This window comes from Mobula birostris, chromosome 9 (assembly GCF_030028105.1).
Source record: "Mobula birostris isolate sMobBir1 chromosome 9, sMobBir1.hap1, whole genome shotgun sequence".
In the NCBI taxonomy this organism is placed as follows: Eukaryota; Metazoa; Chordata; class Chondrichthyes; order Myliobatiformes; family Myliobatidae; genus Mobula; species Mobula birostris.
In genome coordinates, this window is record NC_092378.1 from 46,894,429 (window position 1) to 46,921,475 (window position 27,047).

At 41.9% G+C, this 27,047-nt stretch overlaps 1 protein-coding gene across 11 annotated transcripts in view; it reads right to left on the reverse strand.

Moving 5' to 3' along the window:
- Positions 1-27,047, reverse strand: part of LOC140202734 (DENN domain-containing protein 5B-like) — a 301,107-nt gene that overhangs the window by 128,737 nt on the left and 145,323 nt on the right. For all 11 annotated transcript variants that reach the window (XM_072267984.1, XM_072267990.1, XM_072267985.1 and 8 more), the window contains one exon: positions 5,651-6,317. In XM_072267984.1, the coding sequence (XP_072124085.1) occupies positions 5,651-6,317 (667 nt within the window). The remainder of the gene's footprint in view (positions 1-5,650; positions 6,318-27,047) is intronic.

Below are 27,047 nucleotides of genomic sequence, written 5' to 3' on the forward strand. Positions count from 1 at the left end.
AACAATTAGGAAAGCTAAATGAACGTTACTGTCTGTTGTGGAGAAACCTCAGTACTAAAGCCAGGAGGTTATGCTTCAGTTACATCTGGACTACTGTGTACTGTTTCGGCTTTCTTATTGAAGGGAGGATGCTAACATATTGGAAGCAGTTCAACAAAGGTTTACTAGATCGATACATGGAAGGGGTGAGGACTCCTAAATACACTAGGTTTGTAACCAGCTATCAGAGCAGAAGAAACCTTGGCCAAAACATTCAAGATCCTCAAGGTATTGGCAAAGAGGGTGTGGAGAGCGCAGTTCTTTTAGTGGGAGAATCTACAAATTAAGGTCATCGAATAAAAATAAGGGATTATCCATTTATGAAAGGGCTACACTGAATTTTCTTTTCACTTATATAGAACATAGAACAATGCAGACCTTTTGGCTCGTGATATTGTGCCAACCTTTTTAAACTACTCCAAGATCAATCTAACCCTACCCACCATAGCTCTCCATTTTCCTATCATCTAAGTGCCTATCTAAGAGTTTCTTAAATGCCCCTAATGTACCAGCTTTTACCACCACCCCTGGCAATGTGCTCAATGCACCCACCATTCTCTATGTAAAAAAAAAACTTACCTCCGACATCTCCCCTACTTTCACAATTTAGCCACTTCTGCTCTGGGAAGTCGTCTCTGGCTGTTCACTCGATTAAAGCCTCTATCATCTTGTATACCTCACATCCTCCTCCATTCCAAAGAAAAAAAGCCCTGGCTGATTCAACTTATCCTCATAAGGAGGCAGCATCCTGGTAAATCTCCTCTGCACCCTCCCTGAAGCTTCCAGATCCTTCTTATAATGAGGCAATATTCCAAGTGCGGTCTAACCAGAATTTTATAGAGCTGCAATATTACTTTGTATCTCTTAAACTCAGCCTTCCACTAATGAAGACCAACACACTGTATGCCTTCTTTATAACACTACCTTAACAACATGGCAACTTTGAGAGATCTATGGACATGAATCCCAAGATCCCTCTGTTCCACCACACTGCCAGGAATCTTCCCATAGTTGGGAGTCTTTGGATCTCTCTTTCGCAAAGGTAGATGAAGACAAGGCATCTGAATATTTTTACGGTAGAGTTGAGTAAATTTTTTGATAAACAAGGACACCATGGACAGACAGGAATTTGGAGTTGACGTTACAGTCAGTAAAAGTAGGTCATAGTCTTGAGTGGCCTTCTCCTGAGCCTAATTCCTATGTTCAGAACAATCGCTGGTGCAATCTGCTCCGGGTTAAATTGAAATTTGCACAATTTGCACCCAAATAATAGGTGCTAATTGATTCAATTTCCAGGTCACAGTGCTTTCAATTATCAGACACATGAATAATAAAGTGAAAATAAAAGGAAGTTTTGTCACTGTGTTAAGACATTGCTAATCACAGCTAGCTATGAGTAAGAACAGATGGGATAGTTAAGATTAATACTGTTTGATAACACAGAGGGAAGCTTCCTCCCCCAGGTCTGCTCTTCCTGCTTACTCTTTCCAGCTTGGTTCTCTGAGCTGCTCTGCCGCCTCAGGGAAGGAAGACTGATAACTCAATCATATCTGTCCACAGCCAAGACCCATGCCTACAGCGTATTGCGGAGGGAGCAGCAAACAATCTACTGGAGAAACTCCGCAGGTCGAGCATTATCTGTGGTGGTGGTGGTGGTGGTGGTGGTGGTGGTGGGGGGGGGGGGAGAAATGTCAATATTTTGGTCAAAACTCTGCATCAGGAATGAGAGTGGAGAGGTGAGATGATTTTCCATTCTACTGCCAAAGGAATCCAGAGGGGAATACCTTTCAGAATCAGAATCATAACCAGGTTTATTGTCATTGGCATGTATCAGGAAATTTGTTAACTTAGCAGCAGCAGTTCAATGCAATACATAACACAGAAGAAAAAAATCTAAAAATAAATAACTCAATTACAGTATTTGCATATTGAATACTGTCGACTAAAAATCGTGCAAAAGCAGAAATAATATGTTAAAAAAGTGGGGTACTGTTCATGGGTTCAATCAGATGGCAGAGGGGAAGAAGCTGTTCTTGAATCACTGAGTGTGTGCCTTCAGGCTTCGGTACCTCCTACCTGATGATAACAGTGAGAAAAGGGCATGCCCTGGGTGCTGGAGGTCCTTAATAATGGACGCTGCCTTTCTGAGACACCGCTCCTTGAAGATGTCCTGGGTACTTTGTAGGCTAGTAACCAAGATGGAGCCGACTAAAGTTACAACCCTCTGCAGCTTCTTTTGGTCCTGTGCTGTAGCCAATCCCCCTGTGCGTGCCCCCCCCATACCAGACAGTGATGCAGCCTGTCAGAGTGCTCTCCATGGTACATCTATAGAAGTTTCTGAGTGTTTTTGTTGACATACCAAATCTCTTCAAACTCCTGTGTTGCCTTCTTTATAGCTGCATCAATACGAGGGGTGATTGATAAGTTCGTGGCCTAAGGTAGACGACGTCAATTTTAGAAAACCTAGGCATATTTATTTTTCCTACATTTACACACTTAGTCCAGCAATCATGGAGCATATGGATCCCTCTGTAGAAGTCGGTGTCTTGGACCTCCAGAAGTGGTCCACAGCAGGGGTGATTGATATGTTCGTGGCCTAAGGTAGAAGGAGATGAGTTATTAACCAAACTTTCTGCATTTTCACTCGAAGAGTTGAACTGCACGTGCATGTAACAAAAGTTCCTTCTACCTTGGGCCACAAACTTATCAATCACTCCTGCTGTGGACCACCTGGACGTCCAAGACACCCTCATTACATGCACGTGCAGTTCAACTCTTTGAGTGATAATGCAGAAAGTTTGAAGTTAATAACTCATCTCCTCCTACCTTAGGCCACGAATTTATGAATCACCCCTGCTGTGGACCACTTCTACAAAGAAGGGATCCGTATGCTCCACGACCACTGGACTGAATGTGTACATGTAGGAGGGGACTATGTTGAAAAATAAATGTGCTAGGTTTTCTAAAATTGATGCCTTCTACCTTAAACTTATCAATCACCCCTTGTATATTGGGACCATGTTAGGTCCTCAGAGATCTTGACAGCCAGGAACTTGAAACTGCTCACTCTCTCCACTTCTAAACACTCCATGAGGATTAGTATGTGTTCCTTCATCTTACCCTTCCTGAAGTCCACAGGTGACAGGTGAATTGTGTAATTAAAATTTGTGCCATCAGCTCTGGAATATGTTGATTTATTTCCCACAATCAATTCAACACCATTTCCTAAATATCAAGTGTGGTACCTTAGGGCACTGCAGTTTCTAAAATTCTCTATGACTGTTTTTCTCATCAGATTAAGTACATTTTATCCATGTGATCCCCTGTCATGGATACCATGGCGAGGCACAGACTCAAACAGGTCTCGCCAGCACTGTGAAAGGCGTGCCGTGTAGGACAACCCTTTATAGTGCAGGGACCAGGGTTCAATTCCCACTGCTGCTAGTAAAAGGAATTTGTCTGTTCTCCCTGTGACCACATAGGTTTCCTCTGGGTGCTCCTGTTTCCTCCCACAGTCCAAAGATGTAATGGTTGATAGGTTAATTGATCATTGTAAATTGTCCCATGATTAGGCTAGAGTTAAATCAGGGGATTGCTAGGAGACGCAGCTTGAAGGACCAAAAGGTATCGATAAATAAGTTAATTAATTAAATGTGTCTTGCACACCATCAGAGAGCACTACACGTGAGTGGGGACCTCCAAGTGAACAGGGGGTCTACTTAGAGAAGCACAAACCTTCTGTACTCCATGCATCTTCAATCTTCCACTTTCTATGCATTATGGACATGTTGATCTGTGTGACACCAGCACAGAATGATAAATCTTGTGAATAATTCAACAAATTCCAATCAATAACATCCAATGAATTGCACTGCTCAAGAGATCATTGTTACCAATCTGATCAGTTTGTGTTTCATTCTGATATGTGAGATCATAAGCCTCTTCAAAACTGCATCCAAGGCAAAAAGCAGCAATCAATCATTTTATTCTGGCTTTATTTGTTTGCAGATTTGTATGACAGTGTTTGCTTATATTGTTTTCTACTGCAGCTATGGGCTTTTGTATCTCCATTATATACTTCCCATTTTATTGATCTGTTTTTTTATTTGATGTGCCTAGTCTTCCCTTATTGATACAACAAATATAACAAATTCTGAATATGACAGCAAAATCCGGAGGTAATTGTGGAAGTGATGAGTGGCAGTTGTGTGGATTCAGCTGGATGGGGAACAGGAAAATACAGTGTTTCCCCATGTTTTATGAAACTAAAGATTAAACAGTACCATACATTAACCAAGTACAACAAATCTAACTATATTTTCAGTTGAATAACCAACCTTCAACCAGGGTCAGCATGCAGCAATTTGTAGAAGCTGTAGAAAGCTAATGAATTTGACATGCAAATCGGTTATCAACAGAACATTGATTGCCTGCTTACTTACATCTCAGATCATTTTCCTGATAGAGCACAATCTCATCCTCCCAACTTTACACTTGCAGTATCGTGCAAGAGTCTTAGACTCAGACATATAGCTAGGGTGCCTAAGACTTCTGCACTTCACAGCAGCAATTTTATATATTGCACTGTACTGCTGCAGTAAAATAAAATCATGGCATGTGTGACCGATGATAAACCTGATTCTGACATGGGTCTCTATTGTGGACTGAGAGTGGGAAAGGGGCAGGGAGAGAGGAATCATGGAAGGCAAAAAGAGAAGGGAGAGGGGAGGGAGAGAGAAGCACCCGAGAGACATTCTGTAATGATCAGTAAACCAATTGTTTGGAATAGGGCTGGGTATGTCTGTACCTGCACCCTGCCCCCTCCTCCCACCCGGCACTCCTTCTCTGCTACCTGTCCCAAAACCCTCCTGTGGTACTCCACCCTAAATATATATAGCTACCATGCCCTAAGACTTTTGCACAGTTCTGTAGTTGCTGTTTCTCTAATCGCCTGGTTGTGGTACTCCCTCTCCATCCAGTTATCTAGAATCATACAGTTTTATAGCAGGGGAATTAAGCCCTTTAGCCTAGACTGTCGAAGTCAGTCCCATTTGCCCATGTTTGGCCCATCTACTTCTAAACTCTTTCTATCCATGTATCTGTTCAAACACAATTAAGATGTAACAGTACCCACCTCTACCGCTTCTTCTGGTACCATATTCCTGATATGCATCATTCTCTGTGAGTAAAGGTCTTTTTTAAATCGGTCCCCTCACCTTAAAACTAGTTGGTTTTAGACCCCTCTACCCTTGGAAAACGATTGTGGCCATCCAACCCACGTGATTTTATAAACTTCTAACAACGTCACCTTCAGCCCCCTACACTTCAGAAATAAAGTCCCAGCCTATCCACATAACTCAAGCCTTCAGCCCCAATAACTTCCTCTTTCTAAATCTTCCTGCATCCTTTCCAGCTTAATGGCATCTTTCCTTCCCACAGCTGGATGACCAGAACTGTACACAAGACTCCACTTGTGGTCTCACCATTGACTATGCTGGTTCTTCAACTGGTACTCCTCCCCAAATCAAGAGACTAAACTGCACTTGCTGCCTGTTGGCCAAATCATTGACTGATTTTCCAGACATAGATTCTGGTCGACTTTGTTCCTTACCTTGTGAATACAGAAGAATCTGCATCTCCAGAAGCACGCAGGTGAAGAGCTGCACCAAATTTTCCAAGCCCAGAAGTTCAAAGGCTTCTCGTAGCGGGAAGTCAAACAAGGGTAGCTCTGTTGGCCCAGGTCGCTGGCAAATGATTGGCCCGTAGACCCCTGAGAATTTTAATGAGCGGCCAGGTGGAGGCAGGGGCACCTCATAGAGGATGTTGTGAATGTAGCTCTCCAGGGGCAGTGGCGGAGTTTGCTGGGAGGTCACTGCCTTGTGCAACTGCAGCAGAAACTTGCGGCAGGCCTGCACGAACGGCAAGGGGGTGATCAGACAAATGCATTTCGAGACGTACAGGGTGTCACGGCTGATGTCGTAGGAGTTGTAGCGCTGCATTTTGGCCAGCGAGGTGCTATCCCCCTCGTCGATGCTGCTTGCCAGGGAGTCCATGCTGCAGGAGGACGATGCGTACACGTTGTTGTACTGCTCCACGTTATGCATCTGGTATAGGGTCTGCATGGCGCTGCAGATTTGCTTGCAGGTGACCTCCTCGTAAAAGGTGAGCACAAAGCCATAGGTACGCGAGCCATCTTCGCGCGTGATGAGGAAGGAGTGGAACTGCGGCTCCCTGTCTTCGGCCTGGGTTTTGAAGGACAGTCCTTTGGGCATGCAGAGCTGAAGGGGGCAGAGAAAATGATACACTTTAAAAATCATCGAAAGAATGTACTGATATTACCATATAACCCCAGCAATGGCCAATCACTGGAAAAGCTATAGAGTAAGGAAAGCTGTTTTAGGTCAGGTGAGAAGTCTGTGGGCCAAAGCTGTCAGTTTTAATTCCATGTTCATGCAGCAATGGATAATAGACATGTACACTGAACAACTGGTGTACAACACTCCGCGCACAGTGGAGCAGCTAGCAGAGCCACTGCCTCACAGCTCTAGAGACACAGGTTCAACCCTGACCTCCGGTGCTGTCTATTCAGTGTTTGCACATTCTCCCTGTGACTGGGCTGGTTTCTTCCCAAAGACATGTGGGTTGATAAACTAAATGACCGCTGCAAATAGCCCCTAGTGTGTAATTGATCTGGGGGAATTAATGAGAATTAATTGCTTTAGCTTCACTGATGAAGGAGCGTGCTATTTCAAATCGTCTAAGTATATGTATTCAGCAGAATAATAATAATAATAATAATAATAATTGTCCTATTACTTGTTTACAAACTATATATAAAATATAACATCAGGTAGCTCTCGCAACCAATCACTTAGATAACCACAATATACTTATAGAAGAGCAGAAAGGTCGCCTTAAGGGCGTCAAAGGACGTAAAGAACAACTGATAATAGGTTCAGTAATTCTAAATCAAACCTGGCGGAAAAGCAGAAACCTTTTATGTTGTTATTTTGACTACCAAAATGCATTTGATTCTGTCCCACACTCATGGTTAACAGAAGCTCTTAATATAAATAAACTACACCCAATACTTGTGAAATTCCTAGAACATCTGATGAAGCATTGGGGCACTATAATCACCCTATTTATTAACAACCAGAAAAGAACAACCACTGTTATCAGAATAAACTGAGGCATTTTCCAGAGCGACCCTCTAAGCCTACTATGATTTTGTCTAGCTTATAAATCCACTCTTTGATTTATTGAATCAGATGAAAATAGGTTATCAAGTTAGAGACAACCAAACAGACCTTCTATACACGGACAATTTGAAATTATATGCTCCTTATTCAGTAAAGCTTAAGCAATTAATTCAAATAGTAGAATTATTTTCAAAAGATAAAAACAGGAACTTTTGACTAGATAAATGCAGAACATTAAACATAAAAAAAGTTGCAATAGAGCTAGTAGAATACAATACAAAGCAGTAGGATGCTATACAAATGATGGATGGATATGAAACATAAGTATCTGGGATATCAACAAGCAAAGAAAATAGATCATAGTATGATAAAGGGAAAACTTTCGACAGAATTTACTTCAAGGCTTAAGAAAACCTGCCAAACAGAGATCAATGGTAAAAATATGACAAAGGCACTAGACACTTTCGAATACCCATATTAATGTATTCCTTCGGCATAATATCTTGTTCTGAAACTGATCTGGAAAACTTACAAAGAAAACTAAGAACTGAAATGACAAATTTTAGAAAACACTATGTATACTCGAATGTACTTAAATTAACACTACCTATGGCAGGAGGAGGAAGAAGAATAACAAAGAAATTTACACAACAGTCAGATAAAACTTCTAAGGATATATTTTCATTAACGAAAGCAGGATTCAGCACTCCACACAAGCATATACAATTCTGTTAAGAAATACGCACCACTAAATTTAAATGAAAGCACAACCCAGAAAAATGAAGAAATTATCACTGCAGCTAACCAATGGAAGAGCATGACTCTCAATGGAAGCTATCCCCATGATCTGAGCAGACAAGGAAGCGTTGAACGCCTGGCTCAGAGTTGGAGACCACTTCCCACAAACAGAGGGGTTCCTTGACATAAAAAAAATCCAAAATACATAATAAAAGATCAACAAATTCAAGATGATAAATGCAGAAAATGCCAAGAAAATCCAGTATAATCCAACACATTACAGGATCCTGCAGCAGTTTAACTTAATCTTACAGAGGTATAATCAAGTAGCAAACATTATATTTTAAAGCAAGATTTTGGTGAATGAACTCATAAAAGACACCATACCTTACTATAAATACAAGCGTGATCCAGTTTTGGAGTCAGAGTCCTACCAATTATATTATGACCAATCCATTATTATAGATAGCATCATCTATAACTGTCCAGATATAATATTACAGGATAAGCAAGCAAGAACAACTTAATAGATATAGTCATTCCAAAATACATAACATAGAGAAATCAGTAAGTGAAAACACCAGAAATATGCTGAAATAAAAAGGGAAATTGAAAGACTATGGAACATGAACAAGGTACATTGTCCCAATAGTAATATCTACAACTGGAATCATCCTGAAGTCACTACACAATAGCATTAAACAATTAGGCCTACTCAACAATACATCTCCAGAAAGCCACAATTTTAAACACCACTAGAATAGTCTAAAAGTTCTTAGCAATTGAGAGTTAGCCTTGGCTATGCCCGCGCCTCAGGTTTTTACTGACTTGAGCAAAGAAAAAATAAATAACAAAAATAATAACATTTATAGAGCACTCTTCATAGTAATGATGTAGCTCAAAGAGCTTTACAATAAGAAAAAGAACAAACATTTAAAAAAACATTAAAATAAAAGACAAAAAGATGTTAGTTAAAAGCAAGGGGATTATATAAATGGGTTTTGAGTTGGTGTTTAAAAGTGTCAATTGCATTCCTTATAGTTTTAGGTATTGAATTCCACAGTTTAGGAGTGTAGTTCAAAACAGCTGACCAACCAATCATCTTTTGAGGGAGACTGTTTAAATTTAAGACACTGGCAGAAGAAGACCTGAGAGTTCAAGCAGGCGCTTAAGAAGGTGATTAATCTAGGATGAGTGTAATTGGATGGTTGGGGTTCTCAGCACAGACTTGATGGGCCAAGGGGCCTGTTTCTGTGCTTTTACAATTCCATAGCTCTCATTTAAGGTTACTTTGGAAAAATTTGATTGCTCTCATGGAACTTGGGAGTAACAGGCTCTTTCCTAACTGGTTATTGGTGCAGAACCCAACACATCCATCTCCCTTCAGGTGGGCCTCTTCTCCAAACTTTCCAAAATTACTGACTACTGCATCCCATGCACAACTGCCAAAGTCCCCGGAGCCACTCTCCCCACCAATCACTTGGCCAGTCCCTCATCCTGCCGACTGTCTTCCAAACCCCATTGCTGCCACCCCTGCCAATCAGCTTCCCAAACCCTTCTGCCCAGACCCTTCTTCCCTGCCAATCACCTGCCTAGCTCCCTTGAGCCTGCCAAGCATCTGCCCAGACCTCTTGCTCCCACTAATCAGCCGCTCAGAGGCCTTCTCCACCAATTGCCTTTCCACCTCCCCTTCTCCACTAATCATCTATTGACACCTAGTCTGCCAATCATCTTCCTGACAGTATCCTTTCCCCATCCATTAACCGAGTTCAGTCTGTCTGACCACCACCCACTCCTTTTACCAAGTCATTTGTCTGCCAAAATACTCGACAGTCTCCCTAAAACAGATTCTAAATCTGAATCCATGTTCAAACAGGCATCTCACCACCCATCTCCATGCACCATCTTCTCACACATGAATCACAAGGAATGCATCATTGTCAGAGGAGCTTCCTTGGGGCATGATATGAACTGTTTTGCAGCAGCAGGGAAGTTCTCCTGATATTCTGGCTTACATTAATATCTCTTCTAGCAATGTAATGACATTGGTTCCTGTGTGGCAAATTGGCTGCTGCCTTACACTACATTACAGTAACTTAAAGGTACGTGACTATGGTCACCCTTTGAATACAAATCTCTTCTCTTTAAACTTTTAGCCTGTAATTTCAGTCATTCTCTGACTTAAAAGAAACTGACAATTTTGATAAATGGTGTTACAGGCCATCATCACCCTAACATTTAAGCAGCAACTCCAGCCACTGGAGGTTGACTGCCCTTTAGTGGTGGAGACATCAAGCCATGGACGACTCTTACCTTTAGCTGAAGGCAATGTCAACACAGCTGTAAGCAGAATGCACTGGGGAGAATTCAGGAAGAAGGATTCAGCTGATCTTTTCTCCTCACTAGCCCAGGTCTACATCTTCAGCTCAATAATAACATTCCATATATCATTGCTCACTTAATAACAGATTGTAGATTTAACCTAACTTCTGCTTCACAAGACTTAATAGCACACACAGTGCACTTACATCAGCCTTTTCATTGCAGTGTTACTGTGAATAGTTATAGATGCTGGCTGGACTGGAGGGCATGTCTTACGAAGGTAGGCTAAGCAAGCTAAGGCTTTTCTCTTTGGAGCGAAGGAGGATGAGAGTGACTTGATGGAGATGTACAAGATGACAGGAGCTGTAGATAGAGTGGATAGCCAGAGACTTTTTCCCAGGCTGGAAATGACTTACACAAGGAGGCAAAATTTTAAGGTGATTGGAGAAAAGTGTAGGGGAGACCTCCAGCAATTCCTGATGCATCCATAGCCTAATCATGGGACAATTTACAATGACCAACTAACCTATCAACTGGTATGTGTTTGGACTGTGGGAGAAAACCCAAGAGGTCACTGGGAGAACATGCAAACTCCTACATATGAGAATTGAACCCTGGTCACTAGTACAATAAAACATTGAGCTAACCACTATGCTACAGTGCCACCCCAAATATCTATAAATACATAATACACTTATGTATATTATTGAGGCTCCACACTCTAATATAGTTAAACCATAAATTTTATCTTGCAGCATTTAACATAATTAAAACATGCACAGTATCATTGGTATAATCTTTTAACCTGACAAGTTGAGCTAAAGAGGGGAAATCAAGATGGGTGGTGACCCGAGTTTCATTTAAGATTTAAGGACTAAGCTGAGCTTGGCTCTTCCCTGACTGATACAAAGAAAATCAGAATTATTTGAAGACTATTGAGTACAAGGAAACCATATGACAAAGCCTGAAAATTGTACTTAAATTAAAAGGAACCGAACTTTCTTCAATCAGTAATTAGAAACTGTCCAGTGAGCCTTGCTCCTACATCCATTTCAGAAGACAGTGGCCTTTAAGTCCTACAGAGCTCTATTTTCAGAGATATCTCTGCCCTGTCATGTGGATGTTAAACATTGGTTGGTAAGAGTGGAGGAATTATTCATCATTTGCAAGTAAAAATCTAACCTGCAATTAACACTCAACAAAAGACCAATGTACCTAGTCAGTTAATTCTTCACTATCTCTGGGAGTTTGATGTGTTCAAATTGGCTTCTGCATTTCCTTAATTAAGCCAGTAACATGGGTGTGCTTGGTTGTACAGCACTGTGATGTACACGTTGTGAAGGGTGAAAAATAAAAACACCAAGACGCAAGAAAACTAGGAACAGGAGTGGGACATTCCCTCAAGCCTGCTCCACCATTCACTCTGATAATTGCTCTACACAGGCCTCATTTCCACATCCTTGCCAGTTCTTCATATCCATCAATTACATGATTGTTTTCCAAATGGCAAATCTTTTGAATATTATCCATCTACATCTTGAATGTAGATAGCACCTTCCTTCCTTTTATTTCCTTTTGTGATTGGAGTGGGTACACAGCACAGTGCTATTCAATTATTCCACTGAGAAAGCTTTATTGAAAATGTTATTTTACAAGTGGATTCCTCATCGGCAAACAAAGGGAATCATTGTGGAGGAAGCAACATAGGTATTTATCCTCACGTTCTCTGAGTCTCTGAGTCATAGAGTCATCCAGCAGGGAAACAGGCTCTTCATCCCACTGAGTCTGAGTAAACCATCAAACACCCACTTACACTAATCCTATAGTACTCTCCTTCCCCATAATTTCAGTTACTCCCTTGCCCCCCCAACCCCAATTCTACTACTCACCAACACAAGAGAGACCATTTACAGCAGCAAATTAACTTGCACATCTTTGGGAAGTGGCAGCAAACTGGAGCAGCTGAAGTTAAACCCATAAATTCACAGCGACAATGTACAGACTCCGCACAGCTCCACGCACCTCAGGTCAGGATTGAACCTGGGGCTCCAGCATTGTGAGGCAGCGGCTTTACCAGCTGTGCCGCTGTGCAACCCTGCTCCACGTTCTTTAGTTTGGACTCATAGGTTTCCTGTTGCAGGTCTTGGCCTGGACCCGACAGCGTATCAAAACGGCAGGGCTTGGCTCCGAGAGCGAGGAATGACCACAGGTTTGAACAATTTAACTGCCGGTCCAGACTGAAAAGCTCAGGGTGTCAGGGCCAGAAGCAACGGGCGAGCCACTTCAGCTCACTACTCCGTGAGGTTTACTCGTCTCTGGTCTGAACTGAGGCTGTGGGCTGCAACTAACAGGCTCCTGGACCAGCCACAGTGATGACTGGCTTCGTGACTGTGGACTCACTTCTGTGAACTTCAGTTCTGAATTTTATCTGCTTACTTTTATTGTTTGCACAATTTGTTTTTTTCCTGCACATTGTGTGTGTGACGGTCTTCCTTATTTAATGGCTCTATTTGGTTTCTTTGTTTTATGGCTGCCTGTAAGGAAACACTTCCTAATGTTGTATATAGTATACATACTTCAATAATAAATTACTTTGATCTTTGAACTTTAGATTTGCAAAAATAAGGTTTATGAATACCATCAAGAATGGCAAACCTATAACAAGAAAAACAAATGGATATTCAAATTCAACTCTGCAAATTGAACGTCAATTTACCTGTAGGTTAAAAAGTTTTCAGATGCTGGAAACCTAGAACAGAAACAGAAAATGCTGACTAGATCAGGTCTCATCCATAGGAAGAAAAACAAAGTTAAGTTTTCAGATTCAAGGTGCTTCGTTAGAACACACTTTACTCTGAAACTTTAAGTCTTGTTTCTTTTCCACAGCAGAGACCTCTGTGTGACTTTGTTTACTGTGGGGAAGCTGATACACAGTTAGCCACCACATGGTCCTTGACAGATCAGAGTCAGGGTCCAGCGGCGTAGAATACAGGATGACTCAGGACCTTTCACTTCTGCACATCTCCTCCGCCTTATCTGCCATTGTGATGTGTCTTCATCTTCCGCCAAATCCACTGTTGAAGTCTTGTCTGGAACCTCCCCTTTGACCATACCGTTGTGAGTGACCCTACCAGGAGTTAAGTGCCAAATGGCTAAACTCCAGACAGCATCGTTCTCAGGAACTCACAAAGTGACAATCCTCGGAGAATATAGATTTGTTGCACAAAGGCTTTTCTTTCTCCAGATGAAGTGGAAGTGCATTTATTACTACCTCACACCCACTGCAAGTGGACTCCCTCGAATGCTTTATGAACATCTGTAGCACTCCAGCATGCTTCCTCCGAAGTTGTGAGATGCGAACTCACCAGGGGGCACTCCAGCCTGAGCAGGCGGGACCTCCATCAACTGCAGCTGTCTGCTGAGTGCCAGATACTTCGCCTGTGGCAGACAGCATCCAGTCATCTCTGCTCACTCACCGAGCTGTCAGGTGCACTCAAATGCGTGTGTCCGTCAAGTCAACTGGAATGCAAATCCTATTTGTCCTCTGCTTGGCATAGAACACCAAAACAATCTATATTTTTGCCTAAAGATAGCGCCCCCCCTCCCCCCATGATAATGATCAGAATGACTGTTGTTATGAATACTGTAAGTTAGTTCTTGGGGAATGTGCAGGAATTTAAATGGGATTAGATTTAGATGGGCATTTTAAACAGATAAACATTATGCACCCACATGCACATCCTTAATGAGATTAGTGATTATTGTGGGTGGTCTTTGCTTCTCTTTGCACATGCTCTGAAAATATAAAAAATTCTCTTTTTAAAATAATTTCTGCATTATAGCATATTTAAATAAATCATATCACTACAAGACATACCTGATCAAGAGTGCATTGTGTACAATATAGTACAGACTTTGAATAAATAAGACATACTTCCCCAGAGTTCAGTATTTCCAGCGTAATCTTGCATATTACATCACTGGGGAGTGGGAATCCAGAGCATGGTGTTGAAATCCATGACAGCATTTACGATGGTTCATTGGCAATGACGTTCTGATTCGCCGGACCCAGTTCAGTCAACTGATTAGGTCAGTGAAACTGTAGAATTTATTTTTGTCTTTCTCTAGCCTCCTGCAGGATTTGGGGGTAGGGATGAGGGTGTGTGAAGGGAGATGCTGCCAAAAAGACAAACTTTTCCCATTCTTGTGCAACACACACAATGTGTTGGAGTAACTCAGCAATTTAGATAGCATTCATGGAGAAGATTAAAGAGTCGACATTTCTGGTTGAGACCCTTCACCAGGACTGGAAAGTAAGGGGGCAGAAGCCAAAGAAGGTGGTGAGAGAGGTGGAGGAAGTGGGGCAAGGTGTGTCTTTGTCATATCTATTTTCAGGATGAGGTGTTCCATTCCAGAACATCTGTGATGTCCTTTAATTTTTGAAGAACAGGATTTCCTTTCTACTGTCATTGATGCCGACCTGCATCATTGACGTCTACTGTCATTGATGCTGCATCGCCTTCATTTCCTGCACATCTGCTCTCACCCCATCCTCCTGCCATCATAACAGGACTAGAGTTCCCCAGGTCCTTACCTACCACACCGCAAACCTCTGTATCTAGCTCATCATTCTCCATAACTTCAGCCATCTCCAATGGGATCCAACCACTAAGCACATCTTTTTCTACCCACCCCCAACTCCACTTTCCGAAGGAATTGCTCTCCCTGTAACCCTCTTGACCACTCGTACTTCTCCACTGATCTCCCTCCTGGCACCTCCTGCAAGTCAGCATGACAAGTGCTACACCTCCTACCTCGCCACCATTCATGGCCCCAAACAGTCCTTCCAGGTGAGTCAGTTTTGGTAATCCATTATATCCGGTGCTGTCGGTGTGGCACCCCCTGCATCAGTGAAACCCGAGGCGGGTTGGGGAACTGTTTTGACGAGCACCTACGCTCTGTCCACTGAAAATGTGAGACTATCCTAGTTTGACCCCATTCCCATTCTGACATATCTGTCCACTGCCTCCTCTGCTGCCATGGTAACGCCAAACTCAGGTTGGAGAAGCAGCACCCCATACTCCGTCTGGGTAGTGTCTAACCTTACAGTATGAATGTTGATTTCTCGAACTTCTGGTAATTTCTTCCCTATCCATCTTTCTCACCTTTTCCCACTCCTTATTCTAGTTACCAGCTCACCCCTTCTCTTTTCCTCACCCGTCCTTCATTGTCCTCTATCAGATTCCTCCTTCGTCAGCCCTTTACCTCTTCCACCTATCATCTCCCAGTTTCTTACTGCTCCTCCCTCCCGCACCCACCCCACCCTCAAGCTGTCATCTGCAACACACACAAAATACTGGAGGAACTCAGCAGGTCAGGCGGCATCTATGGAATTGAATAAACAGTCGACGTTTTGGGCTGAAACCCCTCAAGAGGACTTGGCCCAAAACCTCAACTATTTGGTCATTTCCATAGATACTGCCTGAGCTACTGAACTTCCTCCAGTAATTTTGTGTTGCACTGGATTTCCATCATCTGCAGAACCTCTTGCCACCTACCACCTGCCAGTGTGTCCACCTTCCCCCTCCTTCAACCTTACCTTCTTATTCTGGCTTCAGCCCCTTCCCAGTCCCGATGAAGGGCCTCAGCCCAAAACGTTGACTCAGCAAGATGTTGCCTGACTTGCTGAGTTCTTCCAGCATTTTGTGTATGTTGTTGAAGGATTTCCAGTACATGCAGAATCTTTTGTGTTTATACTTTTCCCATTCTTGATCTGATTGTAAATTTGCCTCTATAATGTCCCCAGCACACCAGGACAAACAAATAACCAAATTCCCCAAATTTGTTGCTTTCATATTGCGCATAAAGAAAACAGAAACCCTCACACTTTCAGGTACAATTCCCCAGAAGACCAACTTCTGGAATTTCAAATACCTCTACTTCCTTAGGAGACTGAAAAAATACAGCATGTCTCCATTGACCCTCAGTAACTTTTAACTGATACAACACAGAAAGCATCCTATTGGAATGCATTGTAATGAATTGATCTGTATGAATGATATGGATGACAGTTTTTCAATATTCCTTGGTACATGTGACAGTAATAAACCAATTTGGCAAGTTTTGCCCTACAGACAACAAGGGTGAGTCTTCTGACCCTGAGTGTCACTATAACACAAGTCCTGTTAAATGGGATGGTGGGAGATCCAGTACACAAGGCATTCTTTCATCTGCTTTTAATTTATCTTCTTACCAAGCATTTTATTGGCTTTCATCTTCCATTTTCTACTGCCCAGCTAAACAGAGAAAGATACTGCCAAGCCAGAGTTAAATGACCCATGATGGATGGGTCATTACAGATTTCAGTAAGTTTTTTTTTAAAAAACTAAATTTTGTATCAAGAGAAACACAAGAGATCGCACATGCTAGAATCCGGAGTTACATACAGTCTGCTGGAGTAACTCAATGGGTGAACAGCATTGCGGCAAAGAAATTGTTGGTTTCATGTTCGGACCCTTCATCAAGATGAGGATGGAGAGGGGAGATGGCCAGTATAAAGTGGGGAAGGGGAGTGATGAGACAGGGATTCAAATTGGGAGATAATGTCAGGTAAATGATAGATGGATCCAGACAAAGAGAAAAAAAATGAGAGACAGATGGAGCAAGGTGGGAGGAGGGAAGTGTGAAATGTTCTACCACACTGATTCTATTGTTGTAGATTTTTTAAAACTACGAGCAACAGCAGAAGTTGAGGCATTAAAGCTTCTGTTAAGCACATCATTACCTAGACCACAGCAATATTCCCATTAATGTCCAGCAATGATTTAACTCTTTAAGTGCATTACAGAGAGTGTTTAATACTTTGCTCTACAATATGGAAATGTTTAATGTTTTACTATAACCCATATCATCAGGTTCAATTTCAGGCAAGCTGCAGACCATGAGAATCTTCAGCCATCCTTCACAGCAGGCTACGTACATCAGTCGACAAAACAGCATTAAGGCTTCACAAGCCTCATGACAACAATAGCGATTTTGAATTGGCCATGGGTCATTACATGCAGCCTCGAATTCATTACCCAGGCAATTCTATTCAGAGAATGGCTATAATTCACTAAACAGAACACATTTTGCACAGGGACTGATTATTTCTGAATTTTAGATGATGGGAGTGTGCACCAGATTAACAGAACGAGCCAGAGCCATTCTTAGGCCCATGCGTTCTTCATGAACACAGAGGTTGTCACTGGTAGGTACATGACCACGAAATAATGATCAGCACAGTTCTTTTTTAATCTTCCCTCAGTCCTCAGATTCTCAGCAGCCGTTCGCTCTGGGGGCAGGGTACAGACACAGCTCCAGCTGTGGCAGTCGCCCCAATGAACATGTAAGCTTTGTGTGAAAGTGCTGGCCTGCTCCTCATCCCTGAGGACCAGCAGGACCGGACTTTCTCTTCCTTCCTCTAACATGTCCAAAGAATTTCTCACAAGCATAGGCAGCACAGTAGTATAGTGGTTAGTGTAATGCTATTACAACACCAGCAACCTGGGCTCAATTCCTCCACTGTCTGCAAGGAGTGTGTACATTCTCTCTGTGCCCGCATGTGTTTCCTCCAGGTGCTTCGGTTTTCTCCCACATTCCAAATACGTAGATAAGTAGGATAACTGGTCACATGGGTGTAATTGGGTGGCGCGGACTCGCTGGCCTGAAAGGGCTTCTTACTGCGCTGTATCTCTAAATAAAATAAATGAAAATAAATAATTTCCACAGGCAAGGCCCTGGCACCTCTGTCACAATACAACAGGTACTGCAACACCAGTCTCCTTACTTGCTTACCCAAGCGAGATCAGCAAATGCAGGCTGCCATCAAATTCCACGTGTCACTGAATGATGAATGAAGCTTTCTTCACACCAAGCTGTGCTCAAGGTATTCCTGTACCGCACCTCTGGCTACTGGTGCAGTTACAACCAAAACAAGACCCATCTTTCAACAAGTTACAGGAACGAGGAAGGTGGAAAGGTTGACACTTACAGTAGTCATTTCCCTCTTTAGCCATAGACGAGAACTCAAGAGGACATAATGCCCAGTCCCAAGCAGGTCAGGAGTCCAGCTGACGTAAAGAAACAATATCGTTACAGACTCAGTTAACAGCAAGCCCAGCACATCTTACACATCATGGGTTAAATTCCCAGGCTAGGGAGTTGAGCCAGGATACTGAAGGCATGCTATACTGTCAAAGGTTCCTCCTTTCAGATGAGAAATTAAACCAAATCACAGTCTTCCCTCTCATTGCACCTAAAATAGTCCACGGAAGTACTGGTAAGTCAGGAATTATCCCTAATATCAAGATCAATTCCTCAACTAATCACAAAAGAGTATTGATTATCTCATCAATGCTTGTGGGGTATTATTATATTCAATTATTTCTACATCTATATTTTTAAAGAGGAAGTTGATACATTCTTGAATAGTAAGGGCATAAAAAATTACAGACAGAAGTCAGGAGAATGGGGATGAGAAGGACAATAGATCAGCATTGATCAAATGGTGGAGCATAATCGATGGGCCAAATGGCCTAATTCTAATATGTCTCATTACAATAGCAATCCTTTTAAAATATCAACGACAAATGTCTTCAGAACATACTAAAATCAGGATATATTCAAGCTGGTATTCCCTTTATTGAAACCACTGCAAACAAGAGAATATCTGGATCTGTTAAATGGAACTACTGGATAGAGAGCTTTCTTAGTTTTGTTCTTCATAACTACACAGAGGTTTTGAGATGGTGGACTGAACATAAAAATCTGTTTTCATTAACTGCAAATAAAAATATCAACCATCCCATATATATCCCAGGAAACCAGAGACCAGTTAGACTGACCTCAGTGGTTGGGAAGATGTTGGAGTCAATTGTTAAGGATGAGGTTATGGAGTACTTGGTGACACAGGACAAGATATGAGAAAGTCAGCATGATTTCCTTAAGGGAAAATCTTGTCTGATGATCCTGTTGGAATTCTTTGAGGAGAGTACAAGTAGGATAGATAAAGGGGATGCAGTGGATGTTGTATATTTGGATTTTTAGAAGACCTCTGACAAGGTGCCACACATGAGACTGCTTACCAAGTTAAGAGCCCATGATTTTACAGGAAAATTACTAGCATGGTTAGAGCATTGTCTGATCGGTAGGAGGAAGCGAGTGGGAATAAAAGGATCCTTTTCTGGTTGGCTGCCAGTGACTAGTGGTGTTCCACAGGGGCCGGTGTAGGGACCACTTTTTTTTATGCCGTATATCAGTGATTTAGGTGATGGAACAGATGGCTTTATTACCAAGTTTGCAGATGATAGTAAGATTGGAGGAGGGGCCGGTAGTGTTGAGGAAACAGGTAGGCTGAAGAAGGAACTGGACAGATTAGGAGAATGGGCAAAAAAAGTGGCAAATGAAATACAGTGTTGAAAATTGCATCGTTATGCACTTTGGTAGTAGACATAAATGTGCAGACTATTTTCTAGATGGGGAGAATATCCAAAAATCTGAGATGCAAAGGGAATTTGGAGTCCTTGTGCAGAAAACTCTGAAGGTTAACTTGAGGGTTGAGTTGGTGGTGAGGAAGGCAAATGCAATGTTGGCATTCATTTCAAGAGGTCTAGAATACAAAAGCAGGGATGTGATGCTCAAGCTTTATAAGGCATGTGGCCTCACTTTGAATATTGTGAACAGCTTTGAGCTCCTCATTTAAGAAAAGATGTGCTGGCATTGGAGAGGATTCAGAGGAAGTTTACAAGGATGATTCCGGCAATGAAAGAGTTATCATGTGAGGAACATTTGACGGCTCAGGGTCTGTACTCGCTGGAACTTAGAAGAATGAGGGAGGGATCTCATTGAAACCTTTCAAATGTTGAAAGGCCTAGACAGTGTGGATATGGAAAAGATGCTTCCCATGATGGGGAACTCTAGGACAAGAGGGCACAGCATCAGGATAGAGGGGCGTCCATCTAAAACAGAGATGTGCAGAAATTTCTTTAGCCAGAGGTGGCTAATTTGTGGAATTTGTTATCCCAGGCAGCTGTGGAGGCCAGGTCATTGGGTGTATTTAAGGTAGAGCTTGATAGGTTCTTGATTGGACGTGGCATCAAAGGTCACGGGGAGAAGGCCGGGGAAAAGGATCTGCCATGATTGAATGGCAGAGCAGCCTCGATGGGCCAAACGGCCTAATTCTGCTCCTATGTCTCTTGTTCTTTTGTTCATACAGATGGCCGACATTCTGCTCCCCAACTCTCTCAATATCTGAATTCTGCACCAATTGACTGTTCACCAAGCATAGCTGGAAGAGAAGCAGCACTTCATAAGCAAGTGACCTGTGAGATGCAGGAAGCTCAGCTGACAAGGAAGACAGATCGGAATACTGGAGATCGGGTGCTTGAGACTTGCCAGAATCAGGTCTGTTGTACTGTAGAGCTGAGAGGCTGTGCTTACTAATTTGCAAAATATCCTATTGGATTCGGACTGAATTAAGATCTTCAAAGGAGATTTATTGAATGCCAAACTTTGCCAATCCCTTTGATTAAATGAATCAAAGGGACTAAGACTCATGCTCTGAAAGCATCAATTGTTGATTGCTTTTCTGGGCCAGCTTAAAAACACAGAGGAAGAACTTGAATTTATCAAACTCAGCATGTTGCAAAGGCCTTTATAGCAAATTAAATTTGTTTGAAGAATAGACACTAACAAAATATATGCACATAGTGGTGCGATCACTCAAATCAGGTAGGATCTTCTCCTAAGTGTTTGTGTATTAGTGTGTCTTCAGGTGGCTGGAGGATGATCCAGGAACAACGTATTCTGCCACTTGCCGATATCCATGGGACTTAATCTGGGATGTTAGGGTGGATTCCCTTAATAGAAAATGTACGTGCGTGACTTTGTTTAACATTGCACGGGCAGTCACAACACGGTCTTTGACAGGTCGTGGTCAAGGTCCAGTGGTATGAAGTGCAAGATCGTTGGGGGACCCTTCCCTGCCATTTTGATGTGTTATCGTTTTCCACCAGGTTCACAGTGAGGTCTTGGTTGGATCATTCTTTGTCTGGTACCTGTCCCTTGACCTTACTGCCATGGGTGACCCTGCCAGGAGCTAAGTACCAGATGGCTAAACTCCAGATGGCATCGCCCTCTGGATCTCTGGAACCCACAAGCCTCTCCACCCTAACAAGATGACGATCCTCAGAGAAGAGTGTGCACGTACCAAGCTTCCACAAACAGAAATGAGATAAACAGGCCTGTTTTAAGAGATGGCTTTATGTCATGTCTGTCAGTCTGTCATTCAGTACATCTGGCAGAACAGTGGGACGGTTGTCAGTGTTATGCTCTACAGTGCCAGCAATCGGAGTTCAATTTCTGCCGCTCCCTGGAAGGATTTTATATGTTCTCCCAATGACCGCGTGTGCTTTCTCTAGGTGCTCTCGTTTCCTCCCACGTTCCAAAGACTTATGGGTTTGACTTGTGGGCATGCCAGGTTGGTGCCAGAAGCATGACAACACTTGTATGTTGCCTCAAGCACATCCTTGGACTGTGCTGGTTTTTGATGCAAACAATGCATTTCATTGTTTCAATGTACATGTGACAAATAGAGCTAATCTTAAAAATCTTAAAACCTTAATCTGAGAACAGAGTTTTTCGATATTGTATTGTGAGAACTAACTCATTCTCATCTTGATTCCTTAATCTTATATCGGCAGTGTGATGTGAACCCATAAACTTCATAGGGCAGAAGGCCAAGAGAATTCTGGATTCCTTTGAGCGGAGCAGTGAAAGGGACAGATACAGAGGGCTGTCAGTAAAGAAAAATGGTGAAGTTATGACAGAATTTCACTCAGCAGTTCACTTGTTTGGAGAAAGCCAGGGTAACTCCCAGAACTACCATCTCTAAGTTTTGAGGGACAAGGGCTTTAGGTGTATTGGAACCCACTCCTCCTCAGGATCCTCACCAATTTATAAACCAATCTGCTCTAGAAATATATTGACAGCTCCTTGTTATCACTTGGACTAAATTCTTAATTAGTAAGGGTGTCAAATGTAATGGGAAAAGGCAGGAGAAGGGGTTGAGAGGGATAATAAATCAGCCATGATCGAACGGCGAAACAGACTCAATGGGCTGAATGGCTTAATTCTGCTCCTATGTCTTATGGTCTAAATATTTAAAATCTCAACAGTTCTGACTGCCTAGCTAAAAAAAAAAGTTGGAAAAGGAATGAAAACCATTCATAACTTTGTTACTGAAACTGAAGGGCTTGATGTATAAGCAGACTTTGGGTAGACCGGGATGTATAAAATGATGAGAACCATAGATAGGATGAATGGTCACAGGATTTTTACCAGGGTAGCGGAGGGTGGGGAGGGCATCAGAATCTAAAAGCAGGGTGCATAGTCTTATGGTGGAAGGGTGAAGGGGGGCTGAGGGACAGGACTTTTCCACAGGGAAGGTGGTGGCTTTAGGAGAAAGCTACCAGAGGTGGATTGTTTCACTGCAATTTGTTGCAATGTTTAAATGATACTTGGATAGGTACAAGGATAGGAGAGGTTTAGAACAGGGGCTCCCAAGCTTCTTCTTATGCCATGGACCAATACCATTAGCAAGGTGTCTGTCAACCCCAGGTTGGTAATCCCTGGTTTAAAAGGATATTGGCCAACTGCAGGCAAACGTGATAATCTCAGGTGGACAACGAGGTCAACATAGACGAGTTGGACCAAAGGGTCTGTTTTAGATGCTTTATAACTCTGACTCTTTGAAAGCACCATGGGAGTGCCTTCACTAGAAGGACCACAACAATAGCAGACGGCAGCTCATCACCACCACTTCCAAGCTAATTTAGGGATAGTAGATAAATGAAGGCCTTGTCGTTCATGCTCTCTTCCCACCAAATGAATTAAGTGTGAAAGTTACTGTAAGAGCAGAGAGATTATTGAGGGAATTCTGGAAACAAAAAATAAAATGATATACTTTATAGTTGCCAAAACAATTGATACTAGAACGTACAATCATCACAGCGATATTTGATTCTGCGTTTCCCACTCCCTGGATTACAAATATTAAATATTAAAAATAGTAAAAATTAGTAAATATTAAAAATTTAAATTATAAATCATAAATAGAAAATAGAAAAATGGGAAGTAAGGTAGTGCAAAAAAACCCAGATCCGGGTCAGGATCCGTTCAGCAGTCTTATCACAGTTGGAAAGAAGCTGTTTCCAAATCTGGCCGTACGAGCCTTCAAGCTCCTGAGCCTTCTCCCGGAGGGAAGAGGGACGAAAAGTGTGTTGGCTGGGTGGGTCGTGTCCTTGATTATCTTGGCAGCACTGCTCCGATATTTTTCCAATTCTTCAGAACGATCAAATAAACTTACTTAGTATTCTGTGGAACAGATGTGTTTCCATTGAATCTGTGGTGCAGATTTGCAATTTGTTTAAATGAGAATCACTGGCTGATTCACCCGATGGCAATGGTAGAATCGCTGTTGTTACATTTGGAAGTAACAAGGCAGTCACTGCTCCTCCAAGTAATTCATCAGAAAGCATGCGTTTAGATTGGTTACCATGCAATCAATTGCCTGGCAACCAACAGCACATTGATCTCTTGTTCAACTGCTGCCTTGGGGTCTTCAAATCCACTGACCTATGGAAGGAACGTGTTGACTGAAGCAAGAGCTGGAAAAATTGGGGAGAAGATATAAGGTGGAAAGAATATAAAGGCTTGTGCAGCTCTACAACTCGTAAATCAAGTCTACTGATCTTAGTGCATTAAATCAATGTTAATCATTGTCAGTAAGGACAGCAGACACCTCAAAGATTCCCTTAGTCACAGACCATGCTAACATACTGCTTTTCCAACATCATTAATGGAATTCAGTCATAGGGTGATAGAGTATTACAGAATCAGGCCCTTTGGCCATCTCGTCCATTATGTGGAAATGTACTTATTTGTATGTAACTGGGTCTAAGTTACACTGGCTGCTGAGGTGTCTAAAATGGCTTCCTTGTATGTTATATAAAATGGCTTTTCTGTAACAATAACTGCGATGAAGGAGTTCTCTCTCTCTCTGCTTGTTTGGTTTATATTATGAATAAGAGAGGGAGCAAATCAATGAGTGTCCATGTTATTCTTTTTGTGGGTGATATTCTGTCTCATATGGCTGGGAACCGTGTGGTTTGGCGGGCTTTTCGGGAGGAGAACCGAAGAGGAAGGACGTGCTGGACGCGCTCTGGTCGACCACCGTGGTTGGTCCTGAGCCGCAAGTCGAGGGGGTCGGAGGAGATCACATGGTGAAAAGAGAACCCCGTTCATTGAGATCCAACGGTTGTGCACAAAGTGGTTGAGAACTCTGATAAGCTTGATGCCTTTTACTTTCCCTTTTATATTGTATCTCTATTAATTACGTAGTTCCAGTAAGATTTGTAAAGTGTAATCTGTAAATCGTACATTATGTGCTGTCTGATATTTGATGTGTGAGTTTGTACCAGGTGGCATTACACAACAACTACGCAAATGTGTGACACGGTTTGGCGAACAGACAGGGTTTCTCCTAGATAAGCATGAGCCGATAGCCCTGAGCATTACGTGTAGTTTTAAAAAACCTTGTAACAAAATGGAACCTATATGGAGTGCTTTGCTATTAGTGTTTCTGCAACATTATGCCAATAGACCTTGAAAGTATGGCAAACTGCCGAAAGACAAGCAGATTTGATTACTAGAAGAATGCCAGGTACACTAATTAGGCAGATGAAGAACACCCTGTTCATGAACTGGAGGGAGCAGATAACACTTGTACATAAAGGAGTGATTATGGTGTCTGTTTTTTCAAAGTTGTCACCGGCTCTTGTGTGGTGCTAGCCTCCCCTTGCAGTAGATAAAATAAACGCGCTTATGATTGATCCACTCTGAGCTAATTGTTATTTGTAATAAAAAGTAGCGAAAAGGTGCTCAACAGAACCATCCCGACCTTCTTCCTATTCCTATCTATTTGTGCCAGGACCATAGCCCTTCAAGCATCTCCCATCCAAGTACCTATCAAAACTTCTTTTAAATGATACTACTGACCTTGCACCCAACACTTGCACTGGCTGCACGTTTCACACTTCACCACCCTCTGAGTTAAGAAGCTCCCCCTGAAATTCCCCTTAAAGTTTACACATTTCACACTAAACCTATGATCTCTAATTCTAGTCTCACCTAACCTCAGTAGAAGAAGCCTGCATGGAATCACCTTATAATTACCTCATAATTTTGTATACCTCTGTAAGATCTCTCATTCTCCTGTTCTGCAGGGGATTATGTCCTAAACTATTCAAAATTTCCATCTAACTCGGGTCCCCAAGTCCCAGCAACTCTTCTCTGTACTCTTTCGAGCAGGCGACATCTTTCCTGTAGGCAGGTGACCAGAAAGGCACACAATTATCTAAATTCAGCCCCACGAGCACCTTGTACAACTTTAGCATAGTACCCCAACTCTTGTACGTAATACTCTGCTTTATGAAGATCAATGTCTCAAAAGCTCTTTCTGACTCTACCTGTGATGCCAATTTCCTCTTTTTAAAATTTTATTTTTATTTGGATAAGGAATTCACAAGTATCATGTACTTTTTTCACATGTATAACCTTTTCCATTTTTTATATGTATAAAACTATAATTATTTATACATTCTTAAGTACACATTGAGATGATATAAAAAGAAATTAGACACTTAAATAGATAATTATGTACAGTGGAAATTCTAATCTATTAGGCTAAGTAATGGTATTAATTCTTAAGAAAAATAGTAATAATAGTGGATTAGTAATAGTTTCCATATATCTCTTCTGGAACATTTCTTCTGGTCCAAAATGTTGTATGTAAGCCTATGTAACAACCATTGTAGGTGTTTATATCCTAACTTGTTCATACTTGCTCCTGCCCCCAAACATAATTATCCAATCCCTATGTACTTAGTTACTTAATTTTATCATTTTTTTATCCCTTACCCAAATCTTTTCCTTTACTTGTATTAATTCTCTATTTTCCAAAAAAAAACAAAAACAGTAAACATTTAGACTAGGGGTGCTTACGTTGGCAATATTACTGTGTTAATGAGAAGAGCAGTATAAATCATTAGGAGAGTCATCTAAAGTCTGCTCGCATTGGGGTTATATATTCAATCCATTTATTCCAGATTTGATAAAATTTTTCTTTTTGAATTCTCAGGGAGTAAGTCAACTTTTCCATTTTAAATATTTCCAAGGTAATTTCGTGCCAATCTTCTAATGTAGGTGGTTTTGGATTTAGCCACTTTCTAGTGATTGATTTCTTACTTGCTGCTAAAAGGGCCTGCAGCAACTTTATATCTTCCTTCTGTTCGTGATGCCAGTTTCAATGAATTATGGAACATACTCCCAGATCCCTCAGTTCTATAGCAGACCTCAGTGTCCCCCTGGATAATTTTTACCTTGGTTTGTCCTCCCAAAGTGCAATACCACACACTTATCTGCATTGAATTCCATCTGCATTAAAATTTATCTGACATTTTCCCAGCTGGAATTCACTTTCTCCCCATTAACTCTGAGAGGACGGACTGAGTTATGAAGATAGCTCATCACCATCTTCTCAAGAGGAATTAGGAGTGGGTAATAATGCTGTGCTTACTAGAGCAACTATATCCCCAAAATCAAAACAAATCACGTAGAAATACTATCTATAGGACAGAACATACAATT